Source organism: Emiliania huxleyi (assembly GCF_000372725.1).
Source record: "Emiliania huxleyi CCMP1516 unplaced genomic scaffold EMIHUscaffold_288, whole genome shotgun sequence".
NCBI lineage: Eukaryota > Haptophyta > Isochrysidales > Noelaerhabdaceae > Emiliania > Emiliania huxleyi.
This window is the reverse complement of record NW_005199870.1, coordinates 23,506-41,158: the sequence shown is the minus strand read 5'-3', so window position 1 is coordinate 41,158 and position 17,653 is coordinate 23,506. Positions and strand designations below refer to the sequence as shown.

The window sequence follows — 17,653 nt, the reverse complement described above, 5'->3', positions numbered from 1 at the left end:
AAATACGGACTGGCGCAGGAAAAAGAATTCCCTGGTAGTTCGAGTATTTCTTTGTGAAGATCACCGAAAAGTAGGAGGTTGCACGCGTCTGCGCACGTGGGGCGGGTGCAACTTTGTCCTATACGAGAGGGGAATCCCTGGTCAGGGCTCATCGCTCATGACTCGGTCGAAAGACCCCAGATTGGCACCCGTGCCTCTCTGGACAGGGATACAGGCACCGGCCCGCCACAGCCAGCTGTCCACAGCGCCACAACGTATACAACGAACTCCACAACGACCCTGGAATTGCGACTCGCCGCTTCCTTTGATTTTGTGTGAGCTCTGTGTCTTGAAGTGCCCACACATTTTAACTCGCTTCCCGCCAAATTCTGTTTGCAAGCACGGACGTCCTCCGAACTCTGACGGGCCGGCGCTGCACAGCTCCCTGGGTTCTGTTCCCACACGTTAGACACAATGCACATCGCGTGGATTGGAAACAGCTACGTCTACTACCACGACCTGCCGCTGATGCTCGCCGGCCTCCTCGCGGCGGGCGGCGTCTCGTCCTCGAGCGGGCAGGTCACGCCGGGTGGCCAGCGACTGGCGCAGCACGCCGCTGACTTGAGCGTCGCGGCGCTGCTGGAGCAGCCGTGGGACGTCGCAGTCCTGCAGGACAACTCCGCCGTCCCGGGCGGCGCCGACTCAGGCGACCGCGCCGCGTCCGAGTCGGCGCTGCGTGACTTCTTCGCGCCTCGCCTCGCCGGCCGTCGCGTGCTGCTCTACGGGACATGGGGCCACGCGGCGGGCTGCGCCTACGCCCGGCTGCGCGCCCGCTACCCTGATTACGCCACGATGCAGCGGCTGACGACCGCGGGCTGCGAGGGCTACACGCAGCTGCTGCGGGCCGCCGGGGCGGAGGCGGAGCTGGCTCCCGTCGGCGACGCGTTCGAGCTCGTCCACCGAGAGGAGGTGGAGGCGGGCCGCGACCCGCTGTCGCCCGCCTCCCTCTTCCGCCGTCTCTACGCGCCGGACGACCTCCACCCTTCCCGCCTGGGCTCGTACCTTGCCGCCTGCGTCTTCTTTGCGGCGCTCACTGGCGCGCATGTGGAGGACAGCGCTGCCGCCTCCCGCTTCCGCCCGTCCGAGGCGCAGGCGGAGCACGACCGCAAGATGCGCGAAAAGCACGGGTGGGAGCCGGGCGAGCTCGACGACGCCGCGGCGGCGCGGCTGCAGTCGGCGGCGAAGGCTGCGGTGGAGGCGCGGGCGGCACGAGCGGGTGCTGCTGGCGAGGCGCCGCCCAGCACCAGTGAGGGCAGCGCCTTGAGAACTGAGTTAGTGATCGACACTGCTCGGTGTGTGAGGTGACTCCGCAAAAGTAACGCGATCGCTGACAGGCTGTGTTCGCTCCCCGCGACCCGTTAGTCTGTCGGTGGGGTGTCGTACGCACCTGGCTCCTCGGCGCGGCACCGCGCTTTTTTGGACCACTTTGTTTTTGGACCACTTTGCGGTCGTTTGTGTCTCACTCTGTGAGCTGTGTGGTGTGTGTACACAGCATGCAGTCAGAACACTCGAAATCACCACGCGGTTTTGGCAAAAGTAAGGCTTTGGGCGAAAACGCAACCATGAACGTAACCGAGATGCAACAGAGTATTTAAGCCGCGTCCATGACGATGAGATGTGTCGACCGGACCCGGCGCCGGCTCGCCTGCGCGCTGCGGCTACTCTGACGGCCCCCACAGGCCGAGAGAGAGAATGGTCTCGGCCCACGCCTCGACGCCGGGCGAGTCGGGCGCGATCACCTGCGTCGGGCGCAGGTCGCTCACCGCCTCGGGCCCCTCTCTCCCTCCCCTCTCTCCCCTCCCTCCCTGCCCTCCCGCACACGCGCCTGGCTGAAGCCGAGCTCGCGCGCCTGCGCCGCAGACGTCTCGCCGATGCAGGCGGCGACGGCGCCGGAGCCGACCTGCAGCGGCGGCGAGTGGTTGGGTGGCGGCGCTGCCACGCGCGCGCGCGGGAGGCGGGCCTCTCTCTCCACCAAGGGCACACCCGCTCGTGCCAGACGCGCACTGCGGACGGCGAGCCGAACGAGACGACCGACGCGGCGCGAGCGGCCTCCTCCTCGGACGGCCCCCACTCAGCCGCCACCGTCGTGTACGTGTCGATGCGGCGCACGCCGAACCCGCGCCGCTCCAGGCCGGCGCACACGGTGTCGGCGGCGAGCGCAGAGCAAGGGTAGAGCACCGCCGGCGGCGCGCCGTCGCCGCCTCCGCTGTCGCCGTGGTCGAGCGGCAGCTCCTCTGCCAGTGCCCTCCCCGTCGCCTTGGTCGGCGTGAAGGCGGAGCGCAGCCCGAGCGATTGGAGCGCCTTGGCCGTCGCCCCGCCGACCGACGCTAGCCGGAGGTGAGGCCGGCCGGCGCGCTCCCAGCCCTCAGCGAGCACGCCGGCGGCCTCGGGCGACGTGACGACGACCCAGGCCGGCGTCTCCTCCGCGAGGGCCGGCGGCAGCTCCGCCTGCCCGGCGGGCAGCTGCTGAAACGCGATGCACGGCAGCTCCGCAGTCGGCACGCCGCGCTCGCGCAGCAGCGCGTCGAGCTTGCCGTTCTTGCCGCGCTCGCGCGTGAGGATGACCGCGGGCGGCGCGGCGGACAGGCGGGGCGGGCTGCAGCGCGGGGGGAGGGCGGAGAGAAGGCAGACAGGGAGGCAGAGGCAGAGGCAAAGTGCCGCCATCCAAAAAGAGAATTTTGCGAACGCACGCATCGAGAGCGACACGCAGACCTGTAGGCAAATGATCGGAGTGGGAGTCAGAAATGTGGTCCTTGCGCGAGGGGAGCTCGATAGACTCGAGGGGCCAGGATACGCCGCGAGGAGGACGGAGTTGCGCCGAAAAGGCGAAAGAAGCCGCGAGAACAAGGGACCGGCAGGCGGCGGCGTCGCAGGACGAGGCAGAAGAGAACGACGCGACAGAGGAGGAAGTGACAAGGGAGAGAACGACGAGAGTGGGACGACCGCGAGGTGGCATGAAGGTTGCAGCGAGAATCGGCGAGAGACTGCGAAGAGAGATAGGAAGAGGCAGACTCCCTAGGGTGGGCGACGGCTAGCGCACCACACACCTCTCCTTAAAATCCCTGTGTGGTGGCGGCGTGCCGTCCTCCCATCCCTCCCTTGGGTTGTCTGTTTTCTTCCTTTATTTCTTTTTAGAGCGACACGCACACACACACACACACACACACACACACACACACACACACACACACACACACACGCACACGCACACGCACACGCACACGCACACGCACGCGCGCGCAAAAAACACACAAAAGAAACCCGAGGTAAAAAACCTGTATCACGCCTCCTTTGCTCGGTCGCCCCGGGATTGCACCGCGCACATTCGCTCGCATGGCGGACGAGGAGGAGGCCCTCTTGCTCCTCGTCAACGCACAGAACCACTCGGAGGACCTCTCGACCTTCACCTTCCAGCAAATCGTAGAGCTCGCGAAGCTGGTCTCTCCCGTCGCCCGCTTTGAAGCGGGCGTCGAGGTGCTGACGAGGGGGCAGCCGGCAACGACGATGCTGATCGTGCTGCAGGGATCCGTGGCCGAGGTTCTACCGTCCGGCGCCGCGGGCGCGCCGCTCGGCGTCGGCACATTCATTGGCTCGGACGCGCTCTTTGCGAGGAGTGTCCGCAGCTGCGCATTTGTCTCGGCCGAGGCCGGCGCTCTCGCCACGCTTCCGTTTGCACGGCTCGACGCGCTCATCGGCCGGGAAAATCCACCGCTCGGCCTCAAGCTCTCGAGTTGTTGCGCGCGCGCGGCGATGGACAAGCGTGGTGCCCACGTCTCGGAGGCAGAGGTGAGTGCTCCCTTTTGCTGCCCGCTAGGAGTGCTACGCCCGCGCCGACCCCTAGCACGTGCTGCCCCCGCGCAGGTGGACGCACGCGTGTGCCAGCTCCTGGAGCAGCAGGCGGCGCAGGGATGGGGTTGCTCCCAGGAGGCGGAGGAGACGATTGCCTGCGCTCTCCCTCCTGCCAACAGCGCCAAGGGGACCTGGAGCGTGTTGCGGACCCCGAGCAAGCTGCGGCTGCCGGTGGCGTCTCGGCCGGCGGTGTCGCGGAGCGGGTCACGGGTCTCGGCCAGCGGCAGCCGGCGATCCCTCCGACTCCAGGATTCGGTCGACCTGGACCGCAAGGTGTCGCTCGGCTCGAGGGCAGAGTCGGTGAGGTCTTCCGGCTCCAGTAATTCAAACGAGCAGGCGGATCTCCCCTACACGTCTCTGCCGGGCGAGCTTGCGGCCGCCGACGCCTTCGGCCTGCTCAAGGGGCTGCAGCGGCGTGTCGCGCATCTTCCCGGCGGCGAGGGCCGCTGGCTGCTCGCCCTGTCGGACGAGCTCCTCACAGAGCTCGCGCTCGCGTCTGCGGTGGCGGGCTTCGAGGCGGGGGAGCCGCTCCTCTGTGTGGGCGAGGCGCCCACGTTCATCGGCCTCATCCTGCAGGGCTCCGTCGGCGAGGAGGTCGGCGGCGACGCCTCGCTCGTCCTTCGCTCAGCGGGCGACCTCCTCGGCGCGGAGGGGCTCTTCTCTGCCGAGGCAAGGCCCTCCGACGTGGTGGGCGTGGAGCCAGGGGTGATATGCCTCATCGGCAACGCCGACCTCGACCGAATGAGCGGCACCTTTGCCGGGTGCAACGCGACAAGGTCGGCGCTCGCCTCTGCAATCACCGCCGCCGCGGTCGACTCGGCCGCGCGCGGCTCGGTCTCCTCCTCCAAGGCCGGCTGCGAGGAAGAGGAGGACGGTTTGCTCGCGCGCTTCCGGGCGCTCAGCTGGGAGATGCGCGGCCGCTCGCTGCCGCTCGAGGCCTTCTGCTGCGGCGTCCTCCAGAGGCCGCTCAGCAGCACCTTTGACAGCACATGGGACGACGGTCGGTCGCGCGGTGGGGGAAGCAGCCCTCGAGGCACCGCCGGCGCCGTTCCCTCTCAAGTGCCGCCCGCGACCGCGGTCCAGCTGCTACATCGCCTCCGCGACTCGCCCTGGGCGCATGGCGCCCTCTCCCTCGCAAACGTGGCCGCGCTCAGCGACGCGTGCGCCATCGTGCGCTTCACGCCCGGCGACGTCATCCTGAGAGAGGGCCAGCCCGCCTCGTTTGTCTGCCTCGTGCTTGAGGGCCTGCTTGACGTAGGGGAGCCTGGGTCGGCTACCGGTAGGGGAGGGCAGCCTGGGGAGCCTGGATCGCGCCGCGTGGGCGCGGGGGAGGCCATCGGCTTCTCCCAGCTCTTCGCGGGCGGCGCTCGACGCTCGGACGCCACCGGTGCGTCGGTGGGGTACGTTGCCGTCATCTCTTATGCCGCCTTTGGCAAGCGCGGCCCCTCCGAGCCGTCGCCTCCGTCCGATGGCGCCGCGCGGACGTCGACTGCTGCAGCACAGTTGCTCGCGCGGCTAGCGTCGCTCGCGTGCAGCCTCGACCAGTCCCCGGGGAGTCTGCCCGAGGGAGAGCTGTCGAGCGACCTCGTGAAAGGGTGCCTCAACGACGTTCCGCCGGCCGAGGCGGCGGTGGAGGCCATGCTGGACGCGTGCTACAGGCTCGACTGGCCGACGCGAGCAGAGCTGGCTGTGGCTACGGAAGCCCTCTGTGAGCGGGCCCAACAGCACGCCTCACGGAGCTATACCGCGCAGCTGCCGCTTCACTTTGCCGTCCGCGTCGTGCCCTCGCACGGAAGCTCGCTGCTCGTCACGCTGTCGCTCACCCACACCGTCGCCGACGCCATCGTCCTCATGAGGCGCCGCCTGTTGGGGCGCTCCGCAGCGGGTCTCTCGGGAAACTCTAGCGCCGACACGGAGTGGGTCCTCCAAGTGGCGGTCTCGGGAGAAGTCTTGCGCGGCTCCAAGAGCAGCGCCGGTCCCGGGCAGGGCGACGAGTCCGAGCTGCCACTCTCGCAAGTGACGACGGTTCGCGAGCACCTGCAGTACCGGCGGGCGCCCGTGCTGCGGCTCTGCAGACTCTCCGAAGCGACGCTGCCACGCGCCGTCGCCGCAGAGGAGAGCGGCAGCGCTGCTGCAGTGCATGAGCTGCTCGGGCCACCCCTCGCTTGGTCTTCCGAGTCGGCCGAGCCGATCGCCTTCCGCCTTGCGATGCGCGCGCTGAGGCCGACGGAGGCCGCAGCACACTCGGCCGCGGCCGTGTGGCGCCACCTCCCCACCTTCCGCTGCGAGTCTCAGAACGCGTCGTGGCTCCCCGAGCAATTCACCGCGACGGTCCGCCTCTCGGACGAGATGACCAAGAAGCTGCCCGTGGACGCGGCGACCACGGTGGACGCGCTTCGCGCGAAGGCACTCGCGGCGTACGCCAAGGCGACCCTCGACGACTCGCGCCCGGCCCACCTCATGTGTCTCAAGGTCGTCGGTTGCGACGAGTACCTCGACGGCGGGATCGTGGTGAGCTACGAGTACGTGCGCCGCTGCCTCAGAAAGGGGGCGGAGGTGGCGCTCTCGCTCGTCCCCAACCCGCTCGCCAGCCTGCCGCCCCTCAGCAGTGTGCCGCCGCAGCCGCCGCAGCCAGCGCTTGCGAGCGGGCCGCCGTCCTGCTCTCTCTCTCTCTACGACCTTCCAGACCACCTCAAGCTGCGAGTCGAGATCATCTCTGCAGAACGGCTCCGCTCGGTCCTCGCAGCGGCCTACAGCAGTCCCCGGCGTGGTGGCGCCTGCAGCGGCGTGTGGGCTCTCTCCGTGCGACTCGGTGTCTATCATGGCGGCGTGCCGTTATGCGACCCAGTGGAGACGCCAGCGGCGATCTGCGACGAGGGCAGCAACCCGAGCTGGTCGGCGAGCCTGCAAACGAGCCTGCCGCTGCACCACATTCCTCGCGCCGCCCGCGTTTGCTTCACACTCTGCGCGCGGCCGGCTGGGGGGCGGGCGGCCCGCGACGACGAGGGCGCCGCCACCAGCTGCAGCCTCGGCTGGGTCTCGATGATGCTGGTGGGGCACGACGAGCGCCTTGCGAACGGCACGCACGCTCTGCGGCTCTGGCCAGAGGAGAGCGCAAACCCAATCGGCTGCAATTTGGAGAACGCAACGTTCGACCCGTCCCAGCCAGAGCCGCCCGTCCTCTTCGTTGCGTTCGACCGCTTCGCCGTGCCAGTCGTCATGCCCCCCGACGAAGAGTTCGACAGCGCCTCGGCCCCGGAGCCGCCGCCCCCGATGCCGCCGCGGGCTCGCCGCCCGGGCTCGCTCGCGGCGGGAGCTCTGCCCAGTACGCAGGAGGTGCTGCGGCTGAAGCGCATCATCGAGCAGGACCCTCTCTCGCCCCTCTCCCTCGACGAGAAGGAGCTCGTGTGGAGGCACCGCGAGTTCGTCTCGTCCTCGCCCGAGGCGCTGAGCAAGCTGCTCGAGTCGTGCAAGTGGGACGACCGCACGGCTGTCGCTGAGGCGCACGCACTACTGCGGAAGTGGGCCGTCCCATCGCCGACCCAGGCGCTCAAGCTCCTCGACGCCAAGTTCGCCGACCCGCAAGTGCGCGCATACGCCGTCGAGCGACTCGGGGAGATGAGCGACACGGCCCTCGCCGAGCTGGTGCTGCAGCTCACGCAGGTCCTCAAGTACGAGTCGCGGCACGACTCGGCCCTCGCGCGGCTGCTGCTGCGACGCGCACTGCGCTGTCCACACCAGGTCGGCCACCGGTTCTTCTGGGCGCTCAAGGCCGAGATGCACTTGCCGGAGGTTTCGGAGCGCTTCGGCCTCCTGCTACAAGAGTACCTGCGCTGCTGCGGCCCTCACCGCGAGAAGCTCCTGCTTCAGTCGCGCGTTGAGCAGTCGCTGATTGCAATCGCACGGGCGGTGCAGCGCGAGAAGAAGTCGGAGCGGATTGCGCTTCTGCGGCAGAAGCTCAGCGAGACGGAGCTACCGCCGCGCTTCCAGCTGCCGCTAGACCCCCGCATCGAGTGCACGGGCCTCGTTGTGCGTAAGTGCCGGTGCATGGACTCGAAGAAGGTGCCTCTGTGGCTGGTCTTCTCCAACGCGGACCCGCAGGGCACGGACGTCACCGTCATGTTCAAGTGCGGCGACGACTTGCGGCAGGACGCGCTGACGATGCAGCTCATCCGGAGCATGGAGCGAAAGTGGGAGGCCGAGGACCTCGATCTCCGGCTCTCGCCGTATGGAGTCGTCGCGACTGGCGACGAGGTGGGCTTCATCGAGATCGTGCTCAATTCGAACACGACGGCAAATATCACAAAGGAGTACGGCGGCGGCGCATCCGGCGCGTTTGCAAAGGAGCCGATGGCACACTATTTGCGCGAGCACAACAAGAGCGAGCGCGAGTATGCCGCGGCCGTCGAGACCTTTGCGCACTCGCTCGCGGGCTACTGCGTCGCCACATACGTGCTCGGCATCGGCGACCGGCACAATGACAACGTGATGCTCTCCAAGAATGGCCACCTCTTCCACATCGACTTTGGTGCCACCCCGCACACACTCCCACACGCGTGGTCACATCTCTCCCCTCACGCGCCCCGCTGCTGTCAACTGCTGCTCTTACATCCGGACGCGACGTACTCCTGCGCTTGGACGAGGACGCCCCACAACGCACGCGTCTCTCGCGCCCATGCAGGCCATTTCCTGGGCAACTACAAGTCCAAGTTTGGGATTAAGCGCGAGCGGGCCCCGTTCGTCTTCACCCCAGACTTCGCTCGTGTCCTCGGCGACAAGGGCCACAGCGACTACGAACACTTCGTAGCCCTCTGCTGCCGAGCGTACGGCATTCTACGCGGACACAGCCACGAGTTCATCACGCTCTTCCAGCTGATGCTATCGACGGGCATCCCCGAGCTGCAGCGGGCCGAAGACATCTTCTGGGTGCGCGACTGCCTTCGGCTCGGCAAATCGGAGACTCAGGCGACGGCCCACCCAGTCCCTTCGTCCACAGCTGCAGCGCCGCCCCACGACGCGCTGACCCCCCCACCCCCGCCCGCTTCTAGGCGGCGGAACACTTTACGAAGCTGATCTCCGCCGCGCTCAGCTCGCGCACAACGCAGGTGAACAACGCGGTTCACATCATTGCACACTCTTAGAGAGGTGCGCCAGAGAGAACGCGCGCCACGGGGGCGCGACTCGATGGGCGGAGCGCGAGAGGCCGACCCGAGGACGCATATCTTGTGTGCGCGTGGTTAGACACGTTCGTGAACTAGGCGGCTGTGTGTAGCACCTTTTTCCCTTTTATTGGCACGAGGAGTACATTACACACCTCTAGCAGCCTCATTACCTGTCACATATTGGTGACACACCTTGGTTCTCCGAGCGCTTCCTGAGTTAGTCTCGCCTCCGCCTCGCACGCAGCCTCATTTGCGCTCTCCAGCGCTGCGGAAGCCAGCAATACAGCCTCGCGGAGCGGCTCTACCTCCGCGACCACGCTGCGCACCTCCACTTTGGTGGAGCAATTGGCGCGCTTCATACGATCTCGCGCGCGTGCAGCCGCTTTTTCCGCCATTAGAAGTGAAGCCTCCTTCATGTTGAGCGTCTCGTGCCACATTTTCCGGTCTTTGGCGAGCTTTTCAGCCTCTTCCCGAGCCGAGAGCTCGGCCTGACGGGTACTTTCCTGGCAAGCGGCGAGCCTGTGTAGAGAGGAGCGAAAGGTGACTTGCACAGGCACGCGTCCTCATGGCTGAATTCTTGTGTGCTCAGCAGCAAGAGAGGGATGGCTCAAAGGGGTGGGGTGGGGGGGGGGGGTGAGCGCACCTAGCCTCGTCCTCCTCCTCTCGTGAGTGAATCTCGCCCCTCAGGCTGTACAGCTGCGCAGCCGCCTCCTCCAACTGAGCCTCAGTCGCCGTGAGCTCGGCCCGCTCCCAGGCTAGTTGCGCTCGCACCCGATTGAGCTCTTCCGATGTCGTCTCGAGCGCACGCCTCCTGCTCTCGCTCCGCTGCGGCCTGCCTTCCTCCCACCGCTTCCGATTGGCTAATACCAGCCGCTCAGCTGCTTCGACGCAGCTGTAGGGCACAGCGCTGTTCTCTAGGCTGAGCGCCATGCGGCTGCCCGCCCTCGATGACGCGCTCTCCACCTTCCTCGAGCGGCACGCGGCCGGCCTCCTCCGCGACACTGTGGTGATGCTCCTGTCGGACCACGGCACGCACGGCATCTGGTACAACGACTACGAGATCGGCGCCGCCGAGCACAAGCTGCCTGTCCTCTACGTCCTCGCGCCCGACTGGCTGATGCGCGAGCGGCCCGCCTGGCAGGCCGCTCTCCGCGCGAATACGCGGCGAATGGTGACCGTGCGTGAGCTCTACCATGCAATAGTCCAGCTCGCAGCGTATCCGAACACCGCCTCGCTAGAGGCCGGAGCGCTATCCATCCTCGACCCGCTCCCCGAGCACCGCACTTGCGCGGAGGCGGGTGTGCCGGAGGAGTTTTGCGCCTGCCGTCGGGTGGCTGCGCAAGCAATCGCGTAACATGCACATGCAGATGCACATGCACATGTGCATGTGCATGTGCCGCCACTTTTACATTCATGCACGTAATAAAACGAAAGTTCACACCCTCCCCGTCTCGTCTAGGCTCTAGCCGCAGAGCCCCAACTCGTCTTGCCGCTCTTTTTTCTGTGTGTGTCGGGAGCGTATCGTGTTGCGGGATCGGGGATGTTCGGCACGTGTTGAGCTGTTGACGAGGTCCGAGCACCGACTGCGACTCCGAGGACGAGGTGGGCGCGCAGCACGAGGCGAGGGGCAGCGTGACGAGGGGTGAGGGGACAGTGAGTACTTAAAACTGTCGAATCGAAGAGGTCTCGGCTTTCGCGCTCATGCTTCGTGTCCCCTGGGTGTCCGACCGAGACGGTTGCGCTCTGCCGCAGCGTCGATAGCTCTCTCCGCCTCCATTTCCTCGGCAGAAAGCAGCCGCTCGCACGCCTCGAGAGGGTGCTGTGCTCGCTCACTCGGCCAGACCATTCGGCTGCAGCAGCGGCGCGAGGGCGGGACGGCGATCGCAGGCTGTCTCTTTGCGCGCAGCGTCGCAGCCACGTACCGCATCGCCGAGACCGTCTTGAGGAAGTGCACTGCGATGGACGCGTTGCTCGGTCGGCGGTAGAGGCCTCGCGAGGAGATGCAGGCCATGTTGTGCGCCTCGGGCTCTCTCATCGACGGCAGCGGCTGCACGGGTGGCATGCCCTTCTCTCGCAGGCACTTGTACAGCCAAAAGCCGTTGAGAGGGTCGTCCTCCTTGCGCAGGAACGGCTCTCGCGTCGCGTGGAGCGCGCGCTCGTGGAACCGGTTGGCGTACGCGCAGTCCGCCAAGAGCAGGGCCATGCGCCGCGGCATCGCGAAGAACCAGCCGAGCGCGAGCTCGTACGGCCCCTCGTACGTCGCGCTCAGGTTGGCCGGCTCGCCGGGCGCGCGTGAGCGCGCGAACTGCGTGCGGCCACACCGCCAGTCCCGCCACGACGACTCCCACTTGAGCCTCTTGTCCGAGTAGCAGCCCCACTTGATGGTTCCGAAGAGCGAGCGCGGCTCAGCGCGATCGACGGGTGGCAGGCGCATCATCAGCCGAGGCACGTTGACGAGCGTGTCGTCGTCGCACTTGCCAACCCACTGCGCATTCGGGAGCCTGTCCCGGACGTGCCGCCACCACGTCAGCGTCTTGAGGCCACTCGTACCGCCCTGGTGGATCTCGGCCGAGCCATCGAGCACGAGCACGTCCCCAAACTGCGCGTGCTCCAGCGCGAGCGCGTGGGCGGCCGGGTTTGGAGAGAGCTCGCCCTTGGGCCCGCCATCCGGCTCGGCCGCTTCCCTCGCGTGCCGCTTGTCCCACGGCGCACGGGGAGTACGCTTGACCAGCTTGCCGACCAGGAAGCACGGTAGGACGGCCGCTATGTGCGACCGACCCCACGTGCTACGCACCGCCACCCGCTGCCGATCGTGCGAAGGCGAGGACATGACGCCGACAGCGAGCCAGATAACACCAGCGGTGCCGTCGCATGGCACGCGGCCTGGCGCTAGCAGAGCCGCCATCGAAGAACTCCCACCGCGACCGCGCCGGAGTGCATGGCACGCGTGACCGGCGGGAGATGGTCTCGAGGTGGGTACCCGGTAGCGCGGGGGTACCAAGGGTCAGGTGCCTATATGGGCTTCCAGTATCGGACCTTCAAGACATGCGCTTTTGGCCGGTGGCCTCTTCGGACACCATGCCACACAGAAAGTCCACTCGCGACGCGCCACCCTCGCTCACAGCCTGCATACGGATACGCGCTACTCCCGCCGTGCCTTTGCTACCACATGGATCGCATGTCACTGCAAACGCGCCCGCAGCCGCGCCGTAAAGGTCTGCCGTGCTGGCTGACGATCTCACTCTCCCGCTCCTATTGCATCTGCCTCCCGCCTCCCAGCTCACATTTCACACTGCAGTAGGTGCTCCTGTCGACGCTGCCGCCGCTGCCACCGCTACTGTCACCGCTCGTTTGATAATCGACGCCACGCTTAGCGGCAGCGAGATCCGAGGTTCAGTCAACTTGCCTGGTGCGCTCTTGCGCGTGCCTTCAAGATCCACAAGTCAATTTGTACCAGAAATCCAAAGGTGGTGCAAAATGGATATCTCAAGATTGGCCTTTACTTTGCACACCTGCTCTCCGCCGCCGCCGCTTACCTGCTGGCACGCCACCGCCCCGCGTCGCTAACTCAAGCCTCCCTGCTGCATCTTCGCACCCTGCCACATGACTCGATCGCCGTCGCTGCTACCGCCCTCTCCGCCGCCTTCGAAGGCGCCACCAGCATTACGGCCGCCTTCGACGCGGCCTGGCGCTAGCAGAGCCGCCATCGACGCGGGGTCGCGGTAAACTGACAAAGAAAAAACACATGCCAAACAACTGTACAACACATGGCGAGAAAAAACAACTTGGAACTTCGGGGGACCGTTCACCCACTCCCCTGCAAAGGTGGAAAGGTGGGGACGTGGCAGGTCGCCGCGCAGCCAATGCTGCGCGCCTTGGCGGTGGCCTTGCGGAAAAGCGGTGGGTAATGCGTCCTCGTGCACACTTCGTGCATCGTGGTACCTGGTACGTGGAGCTCGCGATGGCGCGTTTTTCATACTTACATCGAGATTTACAACGCGCGTGTCGCACGAGAGATCACACCGATATCACCGTGCCTTGTGGCGACGCGCGCGCGCACACACACACACACAACACAAGCAGCCCGGACAGCCTCACGTACACACACACGACCAAAACAGCTCCTCGGCCTTTCTCAATCCGGCGGCGGCGTCCCTGCTGACTCGTCGCCCGACGGCGCCTCGTCGTCGCCAGCCACCGCCGCGTCGTCGAACCCGACGGCGCCCATCGAGAGGGCAATGTGCAGCGCACGCCGCATCGCGCCGCACGACGAGTACTCTGGCAGGTCGAGGGTGCAGATGCACGCGTGGACCCGCGGGAGCGAGTCCTTTGGCTCGTGCGACGCCGCGCAGAGCGTGAACTTGTGCACGCCGCCGTTGAAGCCCTGCAGCTGCGCAAAGCCGCCGACGGGCGGCTGGCGAGAGCCTGTGACGAACTGGAGCAGCTGCTGCCGCTCTTGCTGCGAGTAGGAACGCACCACTCGCCAGAACCAGCGGAAGCGGCGCGAGCGGCGCGAGAGGCCGCCCGCCGTGATGCAGTGGCGCCTCCAGTCGGCCAAGTCGATGTGCGGCTCGCCGGCGAGCATGAGCGCCTGCGGGGCGGGGCGGGAGCGGGGCCGGAGGGTGGGCGAGAGAGGTGCGCAGCCTCGCGCCTCGCCCTCTGGCCGCGCGCCAAGTCGGAATGCTGCACGAGAGCGGAGAGCTCGCGACCGCCTTCAGACGAGACGCGGCGAGAGTGAGGCAAGGAGGAGGCAAAGGGAGAGGCGAGAGGAGGCGAGAGGAGGCAGGGCGGCGAGGGCGAGGCAAGAAGGAGGCATGGGAGAGGCGGTTTGAAGCGACTACCTCCCCGAGCCCCGAACGGTCGAAGCCGAGGGCGGCCGCCAGCGTGTTGCCTAGAAGATTCCTGGAAGGGTGCTGGAAGGGTCCTAGAAAGTTCCTAGAGGGCGGCCGCTAGCGTGTTGCCGGTGGCAAGCGCAACCTTCCCGTCGATGGAGAGGACGAGAGCGCCGTAGAAGAGGCGCTCGGCCGGCACACCCGCGCCGCCCGGTCCCTTGTCGTACAGCCACACGTCGTCGCCGAGCCGGGCAAACGTCTCGTGCGGCGCCTGCAGGACCGGGTCCGAGGCGGTTCAGAGGAATCTTCCCGTCGTCGACGCGGGCGAGCGTCTCTTCGGCGCCATTGTCAGGCAAAAGACGAGGTCTGCGCGGCCGGTCGGCCCGACGTTGCCTACGCGCACTCAAGATGTGTGGCAGCCCGGCTGGCTCAGCATCTTGTGTCGTGTGTCTGTCGATGTCTGTGTCGCTCCCGCGTGGCCGTCTTCTGCCTCGCTTTGCGTCCCACCCATGCCGCGCTGGTGCCCCGTCGCTGGCCACCCTGTGTCCTCCCCTCTCTACCGACGTCGCCTTGGGAGCGGTGCCAGTAGGTTGCGCCTTCGGGCTCTCCGCGGTTCACCTTATGGGGAGATGTGGGGAGATGTGGGGAGATGTGGGGAGATGTGGGGAGATGTGGGGGGCTCTCCGCGGTTCACCTTGAGCGTGAAGATCTCCTCGCGCTCCACCCGCTCGTACTTCGTCCCCGCAAAGTACGAGCGAGCAAACGGCACGTGCAGCCGAGCCCCCTTGTACACCTGCTCGATGCAGGGTAGTAGTCGGCGTAGTCACCGCTGCCTTTTAGTTTTGGACGACCGGGTGCCGGTCGTAGTCCTTCGGCCGTCGCGCCATGTGTGCGAGCTAGCCCGGCGGCGTGGAGGTGTGCCGCAGTCCCTCGCCTGAGTGTGCTGCAGTGTGTCGCAGTCCCTCGCCCGAGAGTGTGCTGCAGTGTGCCGCAGTCCCTCGCGCATTCCCCAAGGTCGTATCCGAGACACACCTGCTCGATGCTGACCGGCACGTCCACGCAGGTCGGAGGCGGCTTGTCGCACTTGCCGGCGTCGGCGAGGCCTGCGTCCTCCGCGGCGGCGCGCTTGTCGCGCTGCTGGTCGTACACCCGCCGCGTCGGCAGGTCGATCAGCACAGTGAATGCGTCCACCACCTCAAAGTAGCGCGCCTTTGCGGTGGCCGCCTCGGCGTCGGTCTTGCCGCTCTGCTTGTCCGGGTGCAGCTGCAGCGAGAGGCCCTTGAACGCCGCCTTGAGCTCGCCCTCGGACGCAAACTCCGAGACGCCGAGCCGCTCGTAGTAGTCGATGTACTTGTCAAACGGCTTGAGCTGCTTGTACGAGAGGTCCATCGCGTCGGGCCGGTAGGTCGGGTCGCGCTTGCGCCGCTCCTCCTCTCTCGCACGTGCCTTCTCCGCCTCCTTGGCCAGCGCATCCAGCAGCTTCTTCTGTACCTCGGGCGAGATCTGTGGCGCCGTTCGCTGCTGCTGCGCGGGAGCAATGTAAGGGCTGAGCCCGGTGCTCTGCTGCTTGCGCGCGAACTGGGCGTCGTAGAGCTCGACAGCGTTTTTCGGAGGCATCTCGAAGGAGGCCTTGCCAGCTGCGACGAGCTCAGGTGCGAGTCTTTCGACCGTCGGGGCAAGCGGGAGGAGGGCTCGAAGCCGGGGGCCTCACAGTGCCGATATTCGGCGGTGGTGGGCCAAGATTCCTACAAGAATGAAGAAAATTCGGTTTTCTTGTGAAGAGTGCGTAAGGCGGGATATTCGGCCGGTGGGCCAGATTCCTAAGAAAAAGAATTTCACAACAAAACTCCCTTGCACGACATAATAAAAGATTAAAATCCCTGTGTGGTGGCGGCGTGCCGTCCTCCCATCCCTCCCTTGGGTTGTCTGTTTTCTTTCTTTCTTTCTTTTACATGTAAAAGAATTTGTAAAAGCGTGAAGAGAAGGCGTTGAAAGAAAGGCACGCAAGTGGCACCGCCATCCTCTCGCTCAGACCTCAGCTGCCGGTAGAGGTCAAATGACCGTCACCCGCTCTTGCAGCCTGCTGGCGTTGCTCCTCCTGCTCCCGACCGAGGTCGTCGGAATGGCAGTTCGGCCAAAGCTTACTGTCTTTCGGACCGGTCCACAGCTGCGGCCGCCTGCTCGAGAGACCCCCGCAGCAGACGCCGGCGCAAGAGACGTGATGCTCAAGCTGTACGACATCTCGAGCCCGCCGCTCGTCTCTGCCTTCCAGGCGCTTGCATTCAAGGAGGGCTTCTGGTTCCCCAAGCTTAGCATCGGAGTCGGGCGGTCCTGTTGGTCTTACGACGGAGAACCGGAGGCTCTCCACCCTCTCTCCTCTGGCCCCTCTCCTCCTCCTTCACGATTCTCTCGCCCTCATCATTCCAGGAGACGTACGATGGCATCCTCGAGAGAGTGTCGGGAGGCAAGCCGCTGCGGACCATCAACTGCGGCCCGACCAGCAAGTCGGACGCCCAGATCGCGCAGATCATCGCCGAGATGGGCGCCCCCGACTACACGCAGGACCGAGTCCTTGCACGAAACTGTATTCATATGATCACTGGCCTTGCAGTCCTTGCACGAAACTGTATTCATATGATCACTGGCCTAGCGGACAGGCTCGGGGTATTTTGATGAGACCACAGAGGGGGGAAATCCCGCCCCTGCAGGACGAGTACTGCTTTTTCTTTCGAAACTGCAACCACTTTGCGCTGGATCTCGCGGAGCGGCTCGCCGACGGCGGCGTGCCGGCCGAGCGCCTTCGTCCTACAATTTCATGGCGAGAGAACAACAATAATTAAAGCTCGTGCAATGATGGGGTGTAGGAGGCCGACGCGGCCTTCATTGACGCGCACGTACTCCCCGAGTCAGAGGCCATACTGAGGGACTTGCCGCTCGGCGCCCTCCAGCAGACGCTCACGCGGCAAATCACGCGGCAGGTGCCCATAGATTAATAATTAATTTCCCCATATGCCCCCCCCCCCCCCCCTCCCTCGCCGCAACCAACACCTCCCGTCAGCATCGCAACTTATCGCAGGTCCAGCTCGTGGTGATCAAGTCGTGGCGCAAGGAGTGGAAGCGCCAGCTCGCCGAGTACGAGGAGGAGCAGGGCATCCCGCTCGAGGAGCGCAAGGTGTACGCCAAGCAGTGACAGATGTGCGGGGGTGGTGTGCGAGTGGGGGATGGGATGGAGGGGGGGGGGGTCGGGTGTGTGCGTGGTGTGTGTGCGGTGTGTGTGCATGTCCACATCTCCATGTGAGAGAGTGCCGAAGAGAAGAGAGAGAGATAAAAATAGATAAGACCTCTGGATCCTTCTATGCTTTCATATAGTTGATAGTCGCCGTGACATGTGTGGTTCCAAACTTCCATCATGCATCAATTTCACCCTTCTCACCCAGACAGAAAAGTCCACAGACCACACGGAACACGGTTGTCGGTTGGTCCGTCTGGGAATGTGGAAAGTCGCACATCATTTTTGCTGGCGGAAGCGATCTCGAACACGACCGGATCCCGGCTGGTGGCGGTGTGTCGCGCAGTATCAGTAAGCCAGCTCTTGTTGTTCAGGAACTGCTCCCCGGAAATGGCCCCTCAGAGGGCGCGATGTGCGTCGAGCCCAAGTCCGCACCGCCACGCATGTGAACCCGTGGATAACTTTTGTTTAATAAAGAATAACAATAATAGTGTGGGAGGTTGACTGAAAATGATGTATGAGTATGTAAAGTCTAATTAAAG

General features: G+C 65.6%; 7 protein-coding genes across 7 annotated transcripts; 3 read left to right on the top strand and 4 right to left on the bottom strand.

Annotated features, from left to right (window-relative positions):
• Positions 1-453: 453 nt before the first annotated feature.
• On the top strand, positions 454-1,579 carry EMIHUDRAFT_239411 (hypothetical protein; the record flags this gene model as incomplete). The annotated part of the gene is made up of 2 exons (XM_005775967.1): positions 454-1,166; positions 1,543-1,579. The coding sequence occupies 2 exons, from the start codon at positions 454-456 to the stop codon at positions 1,577-1,579; spliced, it is 750 nt and encodes a 249-aa protein (XP_005776024.1).
• Positions 1,580-1,727: 148 nt separating this feature from the next.
• Positions 1,728-2,610, bottom strand: EMIHUDRAFT_54852 (hypothetical protein; the record flags this gene model as incomplete). The annotated part of the gene is made up of 3 exons (XM_005775966.1): positions 1,728-1,778; positions 1,859-1,939; positions 2,023-2,610. Coding segments are annotated over 3 exons (720 nt in total), but the record flags the coding sequence as incomplete, so codon positions are not given.
• Positions 2,611-8,067: 5,457 nt separating this feature from the next.
• Positions 8,068-9,029, top strand: EMIHUDRAFT_74353 (hypothetical protein; the record flags this gene model as incomplete). Its single annotated transcript, XM_005775965.1, has 3 exons — positions 8,068-8,416; positions 8,570-8,868; positions 8,937-9,029. The coding sequence occupies 3 exons, from the start codon at positions 8,068-8,070 to the stop codon at positions 9,027-9,029; spliced, it is 741 nt and encodes a 246-aa protein (XP_005776022.1).
• Positions 9,030-9,978: 949 nt separating this feature from the next.
• On the top strand, positions 9,979-10,404 carry EMIHUDRAFT_239408 (hypothetical protein; the record flags this gene model as incomplete). Its single annotated transcript, XM_005775964.1, has 1 exon — positions 9,979-10,404. The coding sequence occupies one exon, from the start codon at positions 9,979-9,981 to the stop codon at positions 10,402-10,404; it is 426 nt and encodes a 141-aa protein (XP_005776021.1).
• Positions 10,405-10,749: 345 nt separating this feature from the next.
• On the bottom strand, positions 10,750-11,955 carry EMIHUDRAFT_116334 (hypothetical protein; the record flags this gene model as incomplete). Its single annotated transcript, XM_005775963.1, has 1 exon — positions 10,750-11,955. One exon carries the CDS (start codon positions 11,953-11,955, stop codon positions 10,750-10,752), a length of 1,206 nt encoding a protein of 401 aa, XP_005776020.1.
• A 1,230-nt stretch (positions 11,956-13,185) lies between these two features.
• EMIHUDRAFT_239406 (hypothetical protein) lies at positions 13,186-13,635 on the bottom strand (the record flags this gene model as incomplete). Its single annotated transcript, XM_005775962.1, has 1 exon — positions 13,186-13,635. One exon carries the CDS (start codon positions 13,633-13,635, stop codon positions 13,186-13,188), a length of 450 nt encoding a protein of 149 aa, XP_005776019.1.
• Positions 13,636-15,022: 1,387 nt separating this feature from the next.
• EMIHUDRAFT_48366 (hypothetical protein) lies at positions 15,023-15,220 on the bottom strand (the record flags this gene model as incomplete). Its single annotated transcript, XM_005775961.1, has 1 exon — positions 15,023-15,220. A coding segment is annotated over one exon (198 nt), but the record flags the coding sequence as incomplete, so codon positions are not given.
• Between the last annotated feature and the right edge of the window lie 2,433 nt (positions 15,221-17,653).